This window comes from Eumetopias jubatus, unplaced genomic scaffold, assembly GCF_037043125.1.
Source record: "Eumetopias jubatus isolate StellerSeaLion01/CBP00866 unplaced genomic scaffold, mEumJub1_p1.0 scaffold_1, whole genome shotgun sequence".
Classification (NCBI taxonomy): Eukaryota; Metazoa; Chordata; class Mammalia; order Carnivora; family Otariidae; genus Eumetopias; species Eumetopias jubatus.
In genome coordinates, this window is record NW_028274807.1 from 202279661 (window position 1) to 202300826 (window position 21166).

A 21166-nucleotide genomic window follows, 5' to 3' on the forward strand; every position below is an offset into this window, starting at 1 on the left:
CCTACTGCAAGAGAAAGCACCCATCGTGTTTCATTATAGTCATTGGCTTCCGGTTGAGTCTCTTCCACTGAACAGCGAGTGAGTTTTCTAGAAGTGGGTCTTATTCATCTTTGCATCACTGGTATGTTCCCTAGTCTGTCGTGCAGTGTTCAAATGTGTGTTTGCTGGCTACCAGAAGCTTGGTGTGTAGGTAGAATAGATGCAAAGGGGCAAGGTGGCGGGGGTCCGTGCTTCATTGCTGACCCCATGTAGCTGCTACTAGCAGCTATTGTGGCTACTTCAATTAAAATTGAATACAAATTAAAAATCCAGTTCCTCACTCCAGTAGCCACATTTCAAGGGCTGCATGTGGCTAGCAGGGATCCTATTGGACAATACAGGTAGAGAACATTTCTATCCCTGTAGTTAGTTCTATTGGACAGCGTGGGGCTGGAAGGCCAAACGAGCACACTGAATCCATGATTTGGTTATGTGCCATTCTGTGTGGGTCACAAAGCTCCTAAAAGCTTTCAGGCACCTGGGTATATGACCCAGTACCAATATCCAGCACTTGTGCTCACCTAAGGACAGACGCTGCTTCACAAGACAAGAGAAAACCAGTAGGTATAGTTAAGTCTTCAGATGATTGCTTTATTTACATTTTGACTGAACCACAAAAAAGACAAAAGGTACTTCAGGGTTTCCAATGCCCTTATGGCTGGTAGAATGGATACCACATCAGAAGAGCAGCCTAGCTTCTTTTTTAAAATATATAATTCTAAAGTTTTGTTTATGTTTTTAATTGGTAACATGTTCCCACAGTTCAAAAGCCAAAAGGCACAAAGGTATTCAGAGAAAAGTCACACTTGTCCTACCCTCCACCCTTAACCCTCTCTAAAGATAACCAAACGCTACTGTTTTCTTTCCTAACCTTTAAGGGATGGGCAATGCACCCAAGCACAGTGAATAATCTGTGTTTATCTCTTTTTTATTTATTTTTTTAGCATAGGATACATCCTGTTTTGTCTTTTTTTTTTTTTTCAGTCAATTCCATATCGTTCCCTGGACTTTGACTCTTCCTTCAACGCTGTCTCTTGGTTCTTCCAGCACCTCTTTTATTAGCCATTGATCTCTCCTTGCCTCACATGTGCCTTTCTCTTTTAACTAACTCCCTGTATGGTTCTGGGGTCTCTACTCCATCCTGTGTTACCGGATTTATCTTCCTAATGCACCATGGTGATTATTCTTCTCCCCTGCTCTAGACCCTTCAGTAGCTCCCTTTGCCTTCCCAAAAAAGCCCAAGATGCTTGCCTCAATTCCATGGCCCATCCCAACCTGCCCACCCCACCCTCCTATCCACACATGTTCATGCCCTACCCCCTCACCTTTGTACTGGGCATTCCACTGGCTTCATGTGCTTCCCCCAAGTCCCCTCCCTTTCCAAATCCTGCCTTTTTTTTTTTTTTCCAAAGACCTGCTCAAAAGCCACTTCCTCCACGAAGTCTTCCTCCTTCAGATTCCAGCTACAAATGGTCTCTCCCTTCCTGGCCCAGGCAGAGCATTGAGTATGTTTCTCTTTGTTCTGGAGTTACCTGTTTCTGTCTCACACCCCCTACCAGATGGGAGGTTTTACAGGGCAAGGATTATGTTTATCTTACACACTTTGTGCATCCTTCACTTAACTTAAATCAATGTTGGTGCATCCTGTCTGTATCATCTAATACACAGTTGTTGGATGAATGCTGAGCCTGGTATTTAAGAGGACAGTGTTTGCACATTTCAGGGCTCCAAAAAGTTTCTGCAAACAAGGCCTTTATTCTCTCTACTGAAAATACCAAATTACTCTTCTTCTATTGAGTTGCTCATACGAAATCTGATCATTTGGTGTAAACAGGAAATCCATTCACTAATAAGCATACTTGGCGGGGGGGGGGGCACCTGGCTGGCTCAGTAGGTGGAGCATGCAACTCTTGATCTCCGGGTTGTGAGTTCAGGCCCCACGTTGGGTGTGGAGATTACTTAAAAATAAAATCCTTTAAAAAAAAAAAAGAAAAGAATTCTCGGAACAAGGGTGACATGCCATTATGCTGCTTGGGAGTACATATACACTGGGGGAAAAAAAGCGCCTTTTCATCAAGCAAGGAGAGAGCTAGGCACGTTAAAAGCATTGTGATTGATATATTGTATTTTGTGAAATATGTTTCATTTATGCAATAGCTGGCTGACGTTAAGGTTTAAATTTAAAAGGATTTACCTGTTAGTAGCTGCGTGTAGTAACTATCTAACATTCGGGGACATTACAATGTATGTAACTCTTCAGAGAACCAAGCAAAGCTCTGTCTTTCGAGGTCGACAGTAAGTGAACTGACTGGCCAGCGACCCCTGGTAATGCCTGGGCCACCCACATATACTGACACCATTGTGTATATATTTTAATGTCTTTAAGAGTTTCAGCATTGAGCCAGAAGTTTAAAGGGCCGGCGTTGAGGACAATGTGATTGACGTAATGCGTTTGCTTCATGGGTCCAGCACGTTGGTCTTAAAATACAAATGACAATTCCTGCTCCCCTGTTGATGGGGATACCGAGCTGGCTCTCTCTGACTTCTCGCTGGGAAAGAATGGGATGTATTTGCCCAGGTAGGTGGCCACGTGCCTGCGGAAGAAGTGGCAGAGGTGCTTCCGGAACCTCTCCCCCACGAAGGCGTAGATGATGGGGTTGACGCAGCAGTGCGTGTAGGCGATCACCTCCGTCACCTGCATGGCCACGTCCAGCTGTTTGCTCTGCTCACAGCTGGTTTCAAAGAAGATCGTTTGAAAAGCCGTGAGGAAGAGGACCAGGTTGTAGGGTGTCCAGAAAATGAAAAAGACCACCATGATGACAAAAATGAGCCGGATGGCCTTGTACTTTTTCTTACTGGGGCATCTCAGCAGGGTTTTAATAATTCCAGAGTAGCAGACAACCATGATGAGCAGAGGCAGAGTGAGACCCAAGATATTCATTCTCAGAGCATGGAAACGCTTCCATCTGTCTTCTTGGTTTTTTGGGTAAATAGGCAAGCAGACAAACTGTTGGACGTCTTCTTGGGACTCATGGAAGATAAATTCAGGGAGGGCTGCTAGCCCCGCCAGGCCCCAGGTGAGAACACTCATGATGACACCAAAAGTGACAGTCCGGGCTCGAAGGGCAAACACGGCATGGACGATGGCCAGGTACCGGTCTATGGTCAGCAGGCTGATGAAAAAGATCTCACTGTATAAGCCCATGTAATAAAGCCCGGAGAGGAGCTTACACATGGAAGAGCCAAAAACCCATTCATTCCACCCAGCATAGTGAATCCAGAACACCAGGGTGAATAGAAAGAGCAAGTCAGAAATGGCCAAATTGAGCAGGAAGATGTTGGTCATAATCCAGAGCCTCTTGTATTTCATGAGGATCACCACCACCACCACATTGCCCAGCAGACCAACCACAAACACCAGGGAATACAGCGGGGGCAAGAATTGGGCTCCCAGCTGCTGGATGTTGACTTTTATACATGGCAGTGAATACTCATAGTCGAACACTGTGGTCTCAACAGACTCATCCATGGTCTTCATCACGGCTGTGAAGGCCTCCATTATTTTGTCCCTGTGATAGAAAAACAACAACAAACACCAACCACACAATTAGGCACAATCACTCTTGGTGAGCCATACCCATTGATTTATCCTTTTACCCACAAAACCGCATGTGATTCAACAGCCTAGACATTTAAAGTTTCTTCAGCATGTATTTCAAAGGTTATGTCGGAGATGCTGGGGTGGAGAGAGGTGTCAGGGACAAAAGATGTGAAGTTTTGAAAGCGCAATTCATGATGGGAAAAGAAACAGAGATGTGACGGATGGTGGTGAAGAATGGGGATGTTGGTTTCTGCAAGCATTTGAAGGAGGAAGTACAAGGCAGGAAGAGCAGGCTGGGGAATGAGAACAATAATATTATGCTGATCATTATTGCTGTATCTTTCCAGGCATTTTGAATTTTATGTTTTATAGTTTATATATGACTTTCAAAATCAGCTTCCCTATTTAAAAACCAAATGCTTATAATAATAATAATAGTGATCGTTATTATTACAAATAACTTCCCCTCTCTGTGGCCCCTTAACAAGGTTCTGTCCATCATAGCTGATGGGGAGATTGAACCTTGGAGAAATTTAGTAATTGACCCCAAATCCTCTAACAAGTAGATATAAAAGTTCAGGCTAGGTCTTCAGTATCTATGAACAACTTTTTTTCTCAGTAGATTCTAATGCAGTGATTTTCAAGTTTAACTTTTGAAGGCTTCACCATCATAATTATCATTAACTAGTGTGACACTTACAGTTCTAAGCTGTTGCCCTTTACCGGCTCCTGATAATGTTGAGATAAGCCAGCCCTGTGCCAACAGCAAACCCCTTGGAGTTCTTACTTCATAAAGGGACTGGGGGGAGGGATAGGCCAATGGAATTTCTTCGCAGATTTGGTATTTTTTAAACTAGGACCCCTAGGGCCAGTGGCTGCTTTTCTTAAGAATACAGGCTTCACTGGAAAAGAAGGAGTTCCACGGAGGACAGTGAATCCCGGCACTGTTTCCTTGGAAGAAGTCCTACTGACTTTCTCCTTTCTCTGAGGAAGGGACAAGTGTGAAGACATGCATATAGGTCAATGGGCATTTCTCAAGGTAAGTCTTAGTAAAGCAATTGTTGGAGCCAATGGTAAGACATTATCTTTGATTCTTAATAGAATACTGGGACCCCAGTGGTCAGTACCTGTCAGGGTCTTGTGTAGTCAGAGAATGGATGTGGGCTGGAGCCATTCCCAGCCATTCTTCTCACCAGCTGTAGGACTTGGGCAAGAACTTAGCTTTGAGCCTTGTTTACTCATCCCCAAATGAGGATCATGAGACCACTTGAAGTTATGCTCAGGATCAAATGAGATTTAAAAAAAAAACACAAAACTTTAAAACTGGTAGGAAGTGGGACTGAAAGATAAAGCAACGAGAAGCCATTTCATATAAAATTAGAGAGGAAGTTGGGTCTCTTGGATAGAACTTGGTCTATTTCCGTGACTCTGCCCTAGTACATCCCACTGATCAATAACACATCTAGGCCTTTGAGGTGGAAGATGGGACTGAAAACAACTGATTTGTATGATCTTATCAGCATTTTAATTCCTAATGGCATAATTCACAGTTGCTGAGAAAAAAAATGCCTATTATTTTGTCTGTTACATATTTACAATCACAGAAAACATCCCTCTCTAAATTTTAGTGGTTAAAGCAAAAAAAAAAAAAAAAAGAAAGAAAGAAAGAAAAAGAACAGAGCTGCTTGCTCCAGAGAGCAAAAGTATAGTAGCCTCCACTTAATTATTCCATTATCTTTCCTTTTATCTGAGATGGATCTAAAAACAAGTCAAAGTAAAAAAAAAAAATCACTAAGGTTTTGTTCGACTTGATGATCATGTCTTTAATTCATGTGTCACTTTCAACATGACCATGATAAAATTATAGAATCTTTTTGGGGACTCTAGAGTGCCACACACAGGGAAACATGCAGGTTCTCTGGCGTCAGAAGCCAAGTCCTTGACTACTAGTTACATGGGTCCAAGATATGAAAACTGAAATGGTTTTCGGTCCAAATCAAAATGAATATTTCAGTCTGCAATAGTCAAGAGGTTTGAATTAGGCTCTTAAAAATGTCTTTTTGCATTTTGGAAATATGGTACAATAAGAGTAAGCAGACAAACAGGCAAACCAATAATAAAGAAAGGCAAAAAACCTAAAAGTAAAAACCACCCCAAATTCCCCCATGCAGTTTACCACTAGTAATGTTTCTCTACAGATATGCAGACATGGATACAAGTTTTACCAAGAAAATGAGTTCACATTCTTTTAGCTGGTCCACTAAAATTGCTCACAGTACAACTCAGCTGTACCACACAATGAAGTTCCTTTAGTCTCCAAAACAATTTAGATCTTGCCAACTTTCCCCTGGGAAGCAGGGAAACGGATTCACAAATTTTAGTCCAAAGTTGTTTAATCTTAGCCTGACCCATTCATTTGAAGGATGACTTTAGTTTTGCTCATCCTGTTTACGTTCCCAGCTTCTTAATTTGGGTTTCTTATCTTCTCTCATTGGTCCTTTTTTTTTTAAATAATTTTCTTCTTTATTGATTTTTTAAATATTTTATTTATTTTACCTCACAGAAAGACACAGCGAGAGAGGGAACACAAGCAGGGGGAGTGGGAGAGGGAGAAGCAGGCTTCCCGCGGAGCAGGGAGCCCGAAGCGGGGCTCGATCCCAGGACCCTGGGACCATGACCCGAGCCAAAGGCAGACGCCCAACGACTGAGCCACCCAGGCGCCCCCTCATTGGTCCTTTCTAAGATGGTAGTGGAGATATGAGGGAGGGACTGGCATGGGCAGAGGAGGAAGAGGGTCTCCTGTTGGTCCTATTTATGTGGCTGGTGTCTGCTGAGGAGGGACAACGCAGTCCCAACCCCGAACTTTTGGCTAGCATCTGTTGCTTTGTAGCTAACAGCCTCACGATCAACTCATTCTTAGTCGTGCCTGGGCATAGTGACCTCTCCAGCTCTGGCTGGAATGGAGGACCCTCTCTGTTCCTGCCACATCATCAGGCTTAGGGCCCAGGCTAAGCATCTTCTCCAGAACTGGCAGGCACCTAGACAGACATACTGCTCCTTGACTCCGTGTCCACGCCAGGTACAAACTAAGGGAACTTCAAGGGTACAAACTAAATTATTTTTCTGCCTGACCACCAGCTTAACCATGCTGGCCATCCATGAGAATAAGGAAGTGACTTGCAGAGAGACATCCTCTCGGAGGGCCCCCCTCAGTCTATCAAACAGCCCTTCACACCCCCCAACTCTGGTCAAAGCCTGGGTGGGGAAGATAGGAACCTATATGCATGACTCCTTCCTTCTGTGACCTCTGGCTCTTCTCTCACAATTCCTGGAGTCAGAAGGAGAGGAGCCCACCCCCTTCCCCCCAAATGTTCAATTTTTACTGTGTAATATGTAATGGATACCTCTCCATGGGGAAAAAGCAGAGTTCTCCATTCACCAATTTAAAATTTTAATGAATGTTGCAAGGCTGAATTGAGAATAAACATCTAGAATTAGAAATAATTCTCTCTCTCTTTTTAAAGATTTTATTTATTTATTTGAGAGAGAGAACGAGCAGAGAGGAGGGGCAGAGGGAGAGAGAGAGAGAGAAGCAGACTCCCTGCTGATCAGGAAGCCCGACATGGGGCTCGATTCCAGGACCCTGAGATCATGACCTGAGTTGAAACCCAGAGTCCGACCCTTAGCTGACTGAGCCACCCAGGCACCCCTAGAGATGCTTCTTTAGAAAACAGATTGAAGTTTGGAATGCCATTGTAATCATCGAAAAAAAAAAAAAAAAGTAAATGATGCCCCCCCAGTGCTGGTGAGGTTGGAGTGACCCCGAAGCAATTATGCATTCCTGATGCAACATAACTTGGTTCCGTAAGTTTAGGAAATCTCGTACAGAACAAGAACCAATAAGATACACATGGCTTTGATCCAGGGGTTCTAGAGCAGAGGAATTTACCCAAAGGGGAAGAAATCCACCAAACCAAAACAGGATGTTTATTGTGGCCTCATTTTCATGATGGAGAGAAACAACAAAAAGGCAACAGCTTAAATGTTTGACAAGTGAAGGAGACTTTGGATAAATTGTAGCCCACTTACGACAATAGATTATTATGTAGTCATTAATAAAACTAGTTTTGGGGGGTGCCTGGGTGGCTCAGTCAGTTAAGCATCTGTCTTCGGCTCAGGTCCTGATCCCAGGGTCCTGGAATGGAGCCCCATGTCAGGCTGTCTGCTCAGCGGGGAGTCTGCTTCTCCCTCCATCTGCCTCTCCCCGCTGCTCATGCTCTCTCACGTGCGTGCTCGCTCTCTCTCTCTCGAATAAATAAGATCTTAAAAAAAAAAAAAAGCTAGTTTTGGAGGGGCACCTGGGTGGCTCAGTCCATTAAGCTTAAGTGGCAGACTCTTGATTTCAGCTCAGGTCATGATTTTAGGGTCCTGAGATTGAGCCCAGTGTTGAGCTCCGTGCTAGGTGTGGAGTCTGCTTAAAATTCCCTCTCTTCCTCTCCCTCTGCTCCACTTTCTCCCTCTCTAAGAAAAAAAAGGGGGGGGGCAAATAATGAAAACAGTTGTAGGAAGGAAGTGGATGATCATGTTTAAAGTTGCAAGATATGGAATTTTTAAATATTTGCTTAGCCATTAAACTGTAATGAAAAGCCAGTGCCTTCTAGCAGGTACTGCTGGAGATTTGGCAAACACATTTTCTAAAGGTAACTGGGTTGAAAACGTGGGCAAATTGCAAGCTGAAGAGTTTAGTCATCAGAACCTGAAACCGCAAACTGAGATCTAAGAAACTCAGAGTGGAAGTCACACTGGGTAGAACATTTGAATTTTGTTTTAAAGATCTTAATGTTTGGTTCTTGTCGATCCTGAGTGGAGTTAACGTGAAACCACCAGACTGGGGGAGGGGAGATTTCTCTTAGAAATTTCTCTTTAGGTCTTGAGACCTGAACTGGCCAGCCTCCATGGAATAGTGAGAAGCCCTTCAGATGACCTGGCGCACACCTGCATGTGGATATGTGGGCTGTGTAGACACTGGCTCCCAGAATGTTTCCAAATTATCTGGTGTGTGACACTGTCACCCCCACACTTTCCTTCTTCTTACTCTGTGAGTCTCAGTGCTTTTGGTAGATGCTGAAGTTGCAGGATAACCACGGGGCCCTGCTCTTCTCTTGCTGCCCCAGACATTTCAACCTATGTGACTGGACTCTGCGTTTAGATGTCCCTGAGTAAACATGGGTTTACAATAATTCACACCTCTTTGCCTTTGAAGAAGTGGAGACTACTTCCCTGCACCCTTGAACACCTCCCCAGATGCAAGCTGGAGCTTCTCCTAATGAGTCAACTCAGAGACGCTTGTTAAACTCCAAAGACATCCCAAATAAAACCAGTGAGCTGTGACCCCAATTCCTTCATCTCGAGCACCAGCCCACACAGTGCCTCTGAATGGAAGAAATACTCATTTTCAGCCTGGATCAAATAATGCATGATACGGACAAACTCTTTGATGCATTTTTTTTCCTTATTGTCGACAACCACCTGCGAAGATACAAAATAGTGGGAAGAAAATGGTCTCTGAGTTCAGGAAGTTTACTTTCTTTACACATAACCGATGTGAGATAAGAGTCAATGATAATTGAGTCTTCCTTAGGCCAAGCACCTTGCATATGTTTGCTTGATCTCACAACTTTGCAAGGTAGGTTTGTATATCCCCGGATTTTATAGATGAGCAGACAGAGGCTTGGCAAGGCTCGGTCACTCACCTGAGGCTATTCTGTGCATGGCAGAGCTGAGACTTGATCCTGTGTCCTTTTGCCCTAAAGCCCACACTGTCATTGCCTTGGGCTTCCATTTAGTGAGGACCTCCACACCCCAAGATTGCATGAATGTTTATATATAGTCTGGTATTTTGTGGTTTAATATTTCCTACGTATAAATCTCTAATCCATTTTTTAAAGATTTTATTTATTTATTTGACAGAGACAGCGAAAGAGGGAACACAAGCAGGGGGAGTGGGAGAGGGAGAAGCAGGCTCTCTGCTGAGCAGGGAGCCCGATGCGGGGCTCGATCCCGGGACCCTGGGATCATGACCTGAGCCGAAGGCAGACGCTTAACCGACTGAGCCACCCAGGCGCCCCTCTAACCCATTTTTAATTGAGTTTGATCGATGGCACGAAAGGCATTTCCATTTTCCTTCTCTATAAATGGGTGAATAACCACCGTGTCCTCCTCAGGCTCAAAACATCACCTTTGTTATATATTTAATATTCCTGATTCTGTTTGTGTACTTTACATTCCACTCCTCTGATCTCTGATTTTGGTGCCAGAAACACTCTTTTCATTATTTGGATGTATTAGGTCTTTTATGTAGATCGTCTGATTATGCGGCTCTCTTTCATTATTTCATTTCCGAATGTGTCTTGTCTGTTAGAGCTTCCTGTCCTATTAGATAAACCTTAGGATCATTTGGTTAATTACTTATAAAGATATAATTTTGAGTGGAATTGTATTACATTTATAAATAAATTTAGGAAGAATTGGTAACTTTACAATATCAAGTTTTTGTATCTGGGAACATGATATGTGTACTTACCGTACTCACTACAGTTCTTTTAGTTATCAGTCTTGCACATTTCTTATTGTTTTTATCTGTCTGGTTTCGATTTTTTACTGAGGTTACTACGACTGAGATAGTATTTTCCCTAATGAGTTTTCTAATCAATGGTTAATATGTAGGAAAGAAAATTACTTTTTTTAAAAAAGCTTATCACCTTACTGATTTTTAAAAATAATTTCCTTTAGGACTTTTAGATAGATAATCACATTAGCTGTGAAACAGGGCTGACATTAATTATAACCTCCCTGTTCATATTCCTCCTTTGTTTTTCTCACCTTGTTGCTTTGGATGAAATTTACACAACGATGTTAAGTAACAGTGGTTCCTGATTTTAATGGGACATGATCCCCCCCCCAAATCTTTCAAAGACCCTGAAGCACAGACTAATTAACAGCCCCTTCACTGTCCTCTAAGATGGTCTAATGTTGATCAAAGCTCTTAAGAATTTCAGTAAGGCTCTCCAAGAGTGGATGGCAATTTAAAAACTCAATCATTGGACATAAGCCTGAAAAAAAGTAAAAACAGGAGGCTTTCTGAATACTTGGGGTCTTTAGGGGATGAGAAAATTAACATTTCTTTTGAATTATACCTGTTTAATATTTTTCCCAGAAACTTATTTCATATGATTTACTTATCACGGCAGCTGTGGGAGGTAGATGTTTTTATTATTCTTATTTTATGGCTGAAAAAAAAAAACTGAGTTCAGGAAAAAGAAAAACTGAGCTCAGAGCAATTCCATAACTTACAATCACACAGAGAGCAAATGGCTAAGTTGGGACTTAAGCCTAGGTGTTCCTGACGCAAAGAAACCTAGGCTCTCTGCAGCCACACCTGCCTGTCAGCATCCACCCACTGGGTGAGGACCTTCGGTGTGACAGTGAACACCTTTCTCAGTTTCGGCATCACTTCCTCACTGTGGACGTTTACTGTATGTGGAAGTCATGACCCCCCAAGTCCCACATCCCTGTAGCATCGATGCTACAGCCTGGGGTCTGTCTATGGCAGCCAAAGACAGAGATACTCTGAGCTGATCGTTGGCAATATTTCTCAGGCTTGTCTGATGCTTTTAGAAGTAAATGTCAACAAGCTCTAGTCAGGTGGGTGAAAAAAGATACTGCTAATTTAAGATCCATTTTATAACAAAACTCCACTAGTTGCAATCCGTTATGCTGCTAATGGAGAGTACCGATCCTTGAGAGTAGGGGGAGTTCGGTTAAAACCAGGCATGTCTGATAGAAAACCACAGGCCGAATGATATCGCAGTTTATTGAAGTCACTAATCTGGATTGTGCGTGCGTGTGTATGTGTGAGTGCTTTGTCTCTTTGAGGGGATCAGCCTCTCAGGGGAACTTGATAAATCATCCAAAGAATATAGAGAAGAGAGCAGATGTAAAGTCACTGCCTGCCACTCTGACTCTACCTGCCCATCAGGAAGAGCCCTGCCCACAGGTGACTCCTAGTAGTGATCATTCCTGCAAGAACCACGTGGTGTTAAGATCAAGCCCTGTGCCCAAGACCCTAGATACTCTTGACTTCATTGGTGTCTGGTGCCAAGGGAATCCATAACTATAAGATTTCCTTTCTTGTGTACCCCTTGTCCTCCTCAGTGTAGGATAATGATTCATTACTGTGTCTGAAGAAATGACTATGTGACCTAGAACAAGCAACCTCTCCGTGCCTCAGAATTCTTATGTGCAACATGGTGATGAGAAGAGTTACTGCTTCATGGGGCTCCTCAGCCGTTCATACTAGCACCTGTGATAGGCGAGGGGACACAGGAAACGTCAGGGAACAGAACAGACCAAACTTCCTGACTTCATGGAACTTATTTTCTAGTTGGGGACACAGAGAATAAATAACTAAAAACTACAGGGTCTCAGATGGCCATGAGCGCTACAGAGAGATAAAGTAGGAGATGGGGAAAGGGAATAAGGTGGGGTTGGAGGTGGGCACTTTTTAATTGGAAGGGGGTCAGTAAGGAGCCCACTGAGGTGACATTTGAGAAAAGACTTGGGGGAAGTGAGAGAATGAATTGGGGAGGTCTCTGGGGGATGAGAGCCCCAGGCAGAGAAATAGCAAGTACAAATGTCCTGAGATGGCAGAGTGCCTGGATATGTTCTTAGAAGAGCAAGAAGCCTAGTTGGTCAGAGTAGTGAGGGGTGAGTATCCAGAGAAAGTGTCAGAGAGATGTGGGTGAGGGGTGGGTAGGGGTTCAGTGTAGCTGTGCAGCCACTGAAGAATTTTGGCTTTTCTCTGAATGGGGTGGGGACCAATGGAGAGTTTCCATTAAAGGTGTGACATGATCCAATTTATATTTTATAAACACTGCTCTGGCTGGAGTGGAGAATAGACTATGGAGAATAGTCTATGGAGGAGAATAGACTATGGAATTAAGTTTGGAAACAGGGGACCAGTAAGGAGCTTGCCATGATAATCTAGGCAAGATGTGACGCTAGATTGGACATGGTAATAGGAGTAGAAAGGCAAGAAGTAGACAGATACAGCATAAATGCAGAAGGTAGCACCAAAGGATGTGTTGACAGATTGGATGTGAGTGAGAAATGGTCAAGGCTTAGAGGCTCCAAGAGTCTTGACCTGCACAACTGGAAGGATGGAGTTGCCATCAGCTGGGATAAAGAAGGCTGGGGCATGTCAAGTCCGAGATGCCTGTGGGCCATCCAAGCAGAAATGTCTAGCAAGTAGGCAGATGATATATGGCTCCAGGGGAGAGCTCTTGGCTAAAGATCTAAAGTTGAGAGTTGTTGTCCTATAGATGGTGTTTAAAGTCATGAAGTGCGTGTGGATAGTAAAGGGTGTCTTTCTCAGGCATATCAAAAATCAGAGGTCAGAGGAACAAGGAGGACACAGCAAGAGAGGCTCAGAAGGAGTGGACGGTAGGAGAAAAACCAAAAGAACTGGTGTCTCAGAAACCAAGCAAAGAAGGTGTCAAGGAGGGAAGGGTGGTATGAGGATAACATGAACTAACACATGCGAGAGCATCTAGAACAGAGACAGGCAAGTGTATGTCGGTTCCTCTCCCACGCCCACCCATTGACCTTCTGTATCTTTCAAGTTCTCAGGCCTTTCCAAAATTTCTTAGGTTCTTGTCCAAGGTAACATAATATGACTTCAGAGGAACAAGTGTCTCTTCCACCTAAACAGAAATGCTTGTCTTTCCACAAATATCTCATCGGTAGCCCATTGCCCAAGGTCCTAGGAAACCTACAAAGATTTGGCATCCGATAATTTGTTTGAACCAGGCTTTTCAGCCTTCATTAAAATCTTTAGTTACTCTAAATGAGGAGTTCGAATTTTTACAAGCAAGTTTGGATCTCAACCAAAATAAAGAACCTAATGGGAACTCCGAATTATATTAATCCATTTACTCACTGACATGTCCGATGGAAAGATAATCAGAGGTCGGATTATCTTTCACAAAGATGACAGGTAGTGATAGGCAGAGATAGATAGATAATAGATAGATGGATGAATTCCCAGAAAACTGAGGACAACCAGGAATCAGGGGGAGTTCTACTGGGCGCTTCATTCTGACCCCCTCAGGATGCTGAGAAATGATCACTTCCCGTAATCTACATACAACACTTCCATTAACTTAATCTATATTTATAGGAAAGAAATTGTTTTCTTCACAAGAATAACATTTTTATTTCAAATTACATGCTATTTATGATTGAGTAGGTAATACACACAATCAAAGGGTTCAAAACATAATACGCAGAGAAGATACACAGTAAAAAGTCTCATCCCACTTCATCCCTGTACATCTCTTCCATGTCAAGAACTGTGAAGGGTCTAAGATCTTACCCTATCTGCAAGCTAACAAGCAAGACTGCCACTTTTTCACAGATACCAGAGGAAGGCACATGACAATTAGATAAGGACAAAGGACTTATAATGGCACAGCAGGCATGGGGCTGGATGTCCTCATTGGTTCTCCATGCTGCCAAGTTGCAGGGGGGCCATGTGCAGTGGCCCGCGGGGCCACTGCACACAGCAGGCTTGCCTCACAACGGAGGAATCTGAGTGTAGGAACCCCCAATCTTTTACATTGGGTTGACCACAAGCCCACCCACTCTTTGCCTGGGAGGGAAACATTTCCATATGCAACTATAATCGAATATAAATATATTTTCTAATCTTACCCTGTGGGTTGCATAAGAACAGAACATTACATTCATCATCATGCACCTTGCTTTATCCACCTCACAACATAAGCTTTTCTTATTCTTTGTTACTGCTGTCGAGAATCCATTGTGTGGATAGACCAGTTTATTTAGCTAATCCTCTATAAACAGATACTCTTTGTTATTTCAAATAATGCTGCAATTCATGATCTTACACAGGAAGTTTTTTTAAAAAAAGAAAACCCAAGGGCACCTGAGTGGTGCTGTAGGTTAAGCGTCCAGCTCTTGGTTTCAGCTCAGGTCGTGATTTCAGTGTTAATGAGCCCTGTGTCGGGCTCCACACTCATCTCAGGGTCTGCTTGAGATTCTCTCTCCCTCTCCCTCTGCCTCTCCCACTTGTGCTTTCTCTCTCTCTCTAAAATAAATAAATAAATCTTTAAAAAATACATAAAAATTTAAAAACCCCATTCCATGCTATCTTTATGGTCAACTAGAATTACAGGTTAGCACGTGATGGGATTTTCAAGTGGTCTGAGACTACATCCAGAGCACTGTGCTAGGTCCCAGTCAAGACATTTAATGTGAACGTTGCCTGACTGAAATGTAGGGGAGAGGAAACCCTACCCAATAAAGATGAGTTGAAGGAGCCAGAGGTGTCCATCCACCCAAGAGAAAAGACACTGCAGGTAGGAAAGAGAGCAAGATACTGGTGTGTAGATGAGAATCAGAATGTGATTCACATCAGTGCCCTCCAGAACCCACAAGAGGTCATTCCAAGAGGCAAGTTCAAACACTACATAAGAAAGAGCTTGAACAGGATTACCCAAAATTAAATGGGTGCCTTGTGAGGTGCTAAGCAAACTGTGCCTGGAGGCATCCAAGCAGAAGCTGGGTGGCTGCCTGGTAGGGATATTGCAGAAGGAGATTTCCACGGTGAGAAGAAGTTTGACTCCAGTGGCGGTTATCAGCCAGGACCGCACATGGGAACCATGGGGGAGGTTTTGAAATCCCAATGCTAGGCTGTACCCCTGAGCAGTTAAATCAGAATTTCTGGAGGCGGGATCCAGGCCACAGTGATTCTTAAAGCTCCCCCACTCTTGGATGAAGTGACATGAAGTCTCTCCTAGATTTTATGAATCTGTTTTCTGTCTCTTGAGTTACATACCCTCCAAACTCCTTAAGCTTCAGGGAGAAGAACAGGGGGAATTTAGGGCTAGACTAAAGATTGTCAACACTGTGACACAGCAAGCTAATTCAGTTTTAGTCTGTATTAGTAGATCATCCAGAACAAGAGAAATCTACCTACTTGATTCTCCATCCACTTCTCTACCCAGCCCCCCTTCATTTATCCATCCAATTATCTATCCAACTAGCTACTCAAATTGCTTCCCGCCTATACAGTTAAGCCAGGCCTCCCTCCCTTTTCACTTCTTTTTTGTTTTGTTTTGTTTTACAGAGAACCTGGAGTAGTCAGAAAAAAAATAATTATCTGGCACAGCGCTATCCAATAGAACTTCTCAGCAGTGATGGAAATGTTCTGTATCTGTGTTGTCCAACAAGGCACTACTAGCCAAGTGGCTGTTGGGCATTTGAAATGTGGCTAGTGCTATTGGGAAACTGAACCTTTCATCTTATTGAAATTTAGTGAATTTAAATTTAAGTAGCCACATGGGGCAGGTAGTCATGATACTGGAGGGTGTGGAACCAGTGACTAGTGTCCACATAATGCCTGAAAATTAATAGCTGCTTAATAAAGACTTCTGAAAGGGAACAGAAGGATGGACCAGAATAATTTTCACTCTGCTTTTTACTGTGCAGACTGCACATTGGAAATACGATGTTTTGTCCCAGGTACCCCATTTTAAGAGGGTTAGTGTCCATCTTGAGTACGGGACAGCCTAAGATGATAAAGGTCCAGGAACATCTGAACATCAGCTATAGTTGACAGAACTCAGAATGTTTTGTATGAAAAATACAAGTCTTCTAATTCTCAGATTACTTTTAGTTCCTCTTTTTTGTTTTTGTTTTTGTTTGCCAGTATTTGTATCTCTTTGGTCTGGACCAGAGTTTTATGATCTTCTTATGTTTTTAAAAGATTTAATTTCTTTATTTGACAGAGACAGAACGTGCGCACAAGCAGGTGGAGCGGCAAGCAGAGGGAGAGGGAGAAGCAGGCTCCCCGCTGAGCAAAGAGCCCAACTGGGGCTCGATTCCAGGATCCTGGGATCATGACCTGAGCCAAAGGCAGACGCTTAATGACTGAGCCATCCAGGTGCCCCTCCTTATGATTTTCTTTTTCTTTTTCTTTTTCTTTTTTTTAAGATTTTATTTATTTGACAGAGAGAGACACAGTGAGAGAGGGAACACAAGCAGGGGGAGTCGGAAAGGGAGAAGCAGGCTTCCCGCCAAGCAGGGAGCCAGATGTGGGGCTCAATCCCAGGACCCTAGGATCGTGACCCGAGCCGAAGGCAGACACCCAACTGACTGAGCCACCCAGGCACCTGTCTAATCTTTTTAATTCAATTTAATTAACCTTTGAATTAGGCAATGTTTTAGGTCCCTTTGAGATGGAAGAGTCCCTTTGAGATAGACTAATGTGATAGCTTTTCCTGCAGAAGAGGAGGTAGACTCCCGCGAGCACAGCAATCTGACAGCATTGGAGGAGACCACATTCATATGCGGAAGGACTTGCCAGGAGCTACCAGGTTCAGAATGGGCTGCCTGGTGAGCCAGGAAGCTCCCTCCCTGGCAACATACAAGAACCTCCCAAGCTTGAAATCATGAATAAATGCAATCTTCGTGCTAGCTGCAGACACATGCCAGCACTGTATATTAGGGCAGCAGGTAGACTTCCACAATGGCCCATCATTATCATGAGTTACTAGAGCAAAGGCTACACCCCATTCTTGGAATGTGGTCATTTCGTTTTAAGTGACTTGGTTATATCCATCTGCCAAATGATTTTGGATATTTTTACCAACTTCCTTGTAAAAGATTAGATTTACTCCTTATATTTCAACATCAGGTGTTTCAAATGTGATTGAATTTTCATTGGATACAGGCTGACATGTTATTTAGTTGAAAGAGATGATTGTGAAGAGTGTTTTCATAGGGAAGGCATGACTATGTGGTCAAAATAACGTGGTTGGGGGGTGTTCAGCATGACTGGAGGGCTCAGCTTCCTGGCCACTGGTACTACCATCCCTACCTGGGTCATGGAGAAAGAACAACTGACTCTGCCTCCTTTCTAGGTACCATGTTTGTTAGAATGGATATCACACTTTTATATCATTTTTTTGTATTCTGGTATTTTCAGTTGTATATTCTGCACCTTGTTCCATGTGGTTAATAATTGTTGGAAAATGTAATTTGTAGGGGCACCTGGGTGGCGTCCAACTCTTAACTCTTGGTTTCGGCTCAGGTCATGATCTCAGGGTCCTGGGCTCCATGCTCAGCATGGAGTCTGCTTGAGATTCTCTCTCCCTCTCCCTCTACCCCTCTCACTCATGCTCTCGCTCTCCCAAATAAATAAATATTTTTAAAAATGTATAATTTGTAAAGACTCCAAAATATTGTATAGATATTCATGGTTATATAATCATTGCCTTATTATTGTGTGACCAAGTCGTTCCAGAAATACACTTTTATAAATAATGCTGCAATGAACATCTTTATTATTTTTTTAAAATTATTTCCTTAAAGTAGATTTCCCAAAGCACAATTTCTACCTGTGATCATATTTCTAAGTCTGTTGATGCATTTTTGCCATATTGCTTCCAGAAAGTGGGTAGCACTGTATATATTCTTGGCACTCATAGATGATGGTGTGGGTCTCAGCAAGCATCCATCAACACCAAGAAGACAGAAAAGAAAAAAAAAATTGGCCAATTATATGGGCAAAAGAGATGTCATTATTTTGTAACTAATATTTATTTAATTACTGAGAAATTTTTTTAACTGTAATTAGTAGTCATTCGTATTTCCTTTTCTGTGAATTATCGGTTTGTGCCCTTTACCCATTTCATTCCACTGGGTACATCTGCTTTTTTCTTATTGAGTCATACAATTCTTCCCCCAGGAGAAATAACTCAACCTGCATGGTTCAATGTCATCCTTACCACTTTCTTAAAAGAGTGACAGACTAATACCCCTATCCCTCCCACATACCAAAGACGCCATTTTCTCATCAACCTTCCTGGAGACACTTGTCAAACAACAGTTAACTTCCATCCCCATCAATCCAAGTTTTCCCAAAAGATTAGGAGGGATTTCTATCCCTGTCCTCTAGTTACAGGTCCAGGAAAAACAGTCAACCTTGTAAATCCAGACACAAAGACCAAATCCATTGATTAACTGGTTCATCTCATAGCCTTAGAGTGGATTTTCAACGAACACTTTAAAAATACACACACACAAATTATATACAAATGTAATATATAAATGCATATACACGCATGTACATATGTAAATTCTATCTTCACTGACTGTTTCTTACAAGTCAATATCCATAAACACAAAACTACTAAGTGTAATCCTTTTGGAGTGGTCACCTTCTCAACAGTTGAGAATTCATGAAAGCACAGGGAACACACCAGGGGCACAGCCATGGGCATGTTGAAAAGAGGTATAAGGGGCCAAGTCGGGATGACAGGGAGAAGCAAGCATATCATGGTAATGGGTGGGAGAAAGGAAAGGAAAATGGGAGAAAAGCAAGAAGAAAATGGACATATGTCACAACAAACTCTCCCACTTTGGCCCCACACTACCTACTAAATTGCAGTTGGGCCCCTCTCCTCAATCCAAGAGCACTCCTGGGAGGTACTGCTCCCCCCTGCCTAGACCCCTCTCTCCAACTCCTTGGTCCTAGAAACCTGATGGTTTACCCGGAAATAACATCTAAACTAACAACATCTATTGCATTTAATAAGTTCTTGCCCAGATGAGAACAGAAAGAAGACAAGCAGTACCTGCTACTTTAGCAAAGTCCGTTATGCATCCAGTGACAGCTAAGGTCTCACCACTCATGAAATGAAGACACTATCTATCTGATCAGAGACATTAATAAAGTAGGAAACAATACAGCTTCCTCTTTTAAACAGACTAGCTGCTCAGTTTTGCAAGTTTTCAGAAGATATCAAGTTTGGAACAGTTCTTCTTTTCTACCATTGACATGACATTCTAAAGCGCTTGGTTGAGTAATCCTTGAGATGAACGCTGTTGATGTTCAACAGATATTTCAAGGGTTCTGCATTCTCTTGGTATTGTTCTTTTTTTTTTTTTTTTTCAGAAGGTGGAGATAGTTCTCAAATAAGCATTGCCTTGACCCAGGGAGGCAAGGTAAAAAGTAAAATCAATCGAATGACAGATGGTGACTACTCTGACAGACGGTGGTGAGCATTATAACGTATAGAATTGTTGAATCAGTATGTTGTGCACCTGAAACTAATAGTATGTCAATTGCTCTTCAATACTAAAAGGAATTTTTTTTTAAGATTTTATTTATTTATTTGAGAAAGAGAGCAGGGAGAGGAGCAGAGGGAGAGGGAGAAGCAGACCCCCTGCTGAACAGTGAACCTGATGCAGGGCTCGATCCTGGCACTCCAGGATCACAACCTGAACTGAGAGCAGATGCCCAGTCAACTGAGGCACCCAGGCACCCCAATACTAAAGGATTTTTTTTAACGAAATCAGAATTTTCCCGTGAAAGGAACCATGTAGACTGCGGGATAACCAAATTATTCTACAGAACTCAACAGGAGACTTCGATGAGTCAAGGTGGAGATGACCCAAGAAGACCCAAGAATACCTTTCAGCTGTGGCCCCCACAGCAGCATAACTTTGCGTTCACCATTAGGTCTTGCTGGACCTCAGCCTTCTGATCTGTAAATCATAGGGTAGACATGGAAACAACTTGAATATGGGAAAAGGTTCTGTGGAATATATAGGGCTAAGCAAACATAAGCTCTGGGTAGAATACCACTGTGACACATGCCTGCTCTGTGTGCTGATGTGTCCAGGGGACCTGTTCTGATGCTGGGCACAGAGCACACATCACCCAACATTTGTGGGAAGAGCTCTGATAAACTGGCTAAGTGGACGTGTCAATGAAGTTCACCAAGTGTTTATCACATATCGGCTATGTAGGCAGGGCTGTGCTACATGCTTCAAAGGATAAAGATAGGGGGGAAAAGCAAGGACTCTGCCAAAGAGGGCTCGTGGGCATCCTGGAGGTTGGAGTCTGAGGGAGCTTGAGAGCCAGCATTCAGTGTCAGGTGGGTCCTAGAAGCCCTGCCAGAGACGAGTTAGAGGAACTGGAAGCTTCTAGTCTGAAGAAGAAGATAGGAAGTTGTTTTACATTACAATGGAGTTGGCCTTTCCTCCGGCTCTCTGGGGCCAAGGTGGAGAGGCTTCTAGGAGGCAGATTTCTGCCCCAGAGAACTAGAAGTCTCTGCAGGGTGTCCTGCCAGGGGGGCCCATCCTAGGAGCCCCCTGCAGGAGCTGGGGACACATAACCTGGGTCCCTGGAACCGGGGACCAGGCCCCCCCACTTCTTGCCCTGCCCCCCCTCACCTGCACACCAATGGCCTGGGTGAATACCCATTGAACAAGTCAAAAAGTGAAGGAAGGACCTCATTTTTGTAAATGTTCTGGGAAAAAGATTCACAACAGCTGTGTTTTCAGTTTTGAAAAAGAAAGAAAACTGTATTATTATTATTATAGAAACCTAATAGAAGCAGAAGAGGAAAAGAATCTACACATAGATGAAGGGAATAG

The 21166-nt window shown here is 43.1% G+C and overlaps 1 protein-coding gene across 3 annotated transcripts; it reads right to left on the reverse strand.

Annotated features, from left to right (window-relative positions):
• Positions 1 to 609: 609 nt before the first annotated feature.
• On the reverse strand, positions 610 to 19477 carry CCR3 (C-C motif chemokine receptor 3). 3 transcript variants are annotated; one of them, XM_028087044.2, is made up of 2 exons: positions 19360 to 19477; positions 610 to 3608 (listed from the first exon to the last, which is right to left on the reverse strand). In XM_028087044.2, the coding sequence occupies exon 2, from the start codon at positions 3596 to 3598 to the stop codon at positions 2519 to 2521; it is 1080 nt and encodes a 359-aa protein (XP_027942845.1). In that variant the 5' UTR covers positions 3599 to 3608; positions 19360 to 19477; the 3' UTR covers positions 610 to 2518. The 3 variants fall into 3 exon arrangements, with proteins under 3 accessions (XP_027942845.1, XP_087884821.1, XP_027942843.1); XM_088028695.1 differs by lacking the exon at positions 19360 to 19477 and adding an exon at positions 18121 to 19343; XM_028087042.2 differs by lacking the exon at positions 19360 to 19477 and adding an exon at positions 4768 to 5237.
• Between the last annotated feature and the right edge of the window lie 1689 nt (positions 19478 to 21166).

Coding starts and splice junctions, on each gene's coding strand:
- CCR3 (XM_028087042.2), bottom strand. CDS start 4,814: ATGGCTCCAGCCCACATCCATTCTCTGACTACACAAGACCCTGACAG. Junction 3,609..4,767: donor ACTACACAAGACCCTGACAG/GTACTGACCACT, acceptor TTTCTATCACAG/GGACAAAATAATGGAGGCCT.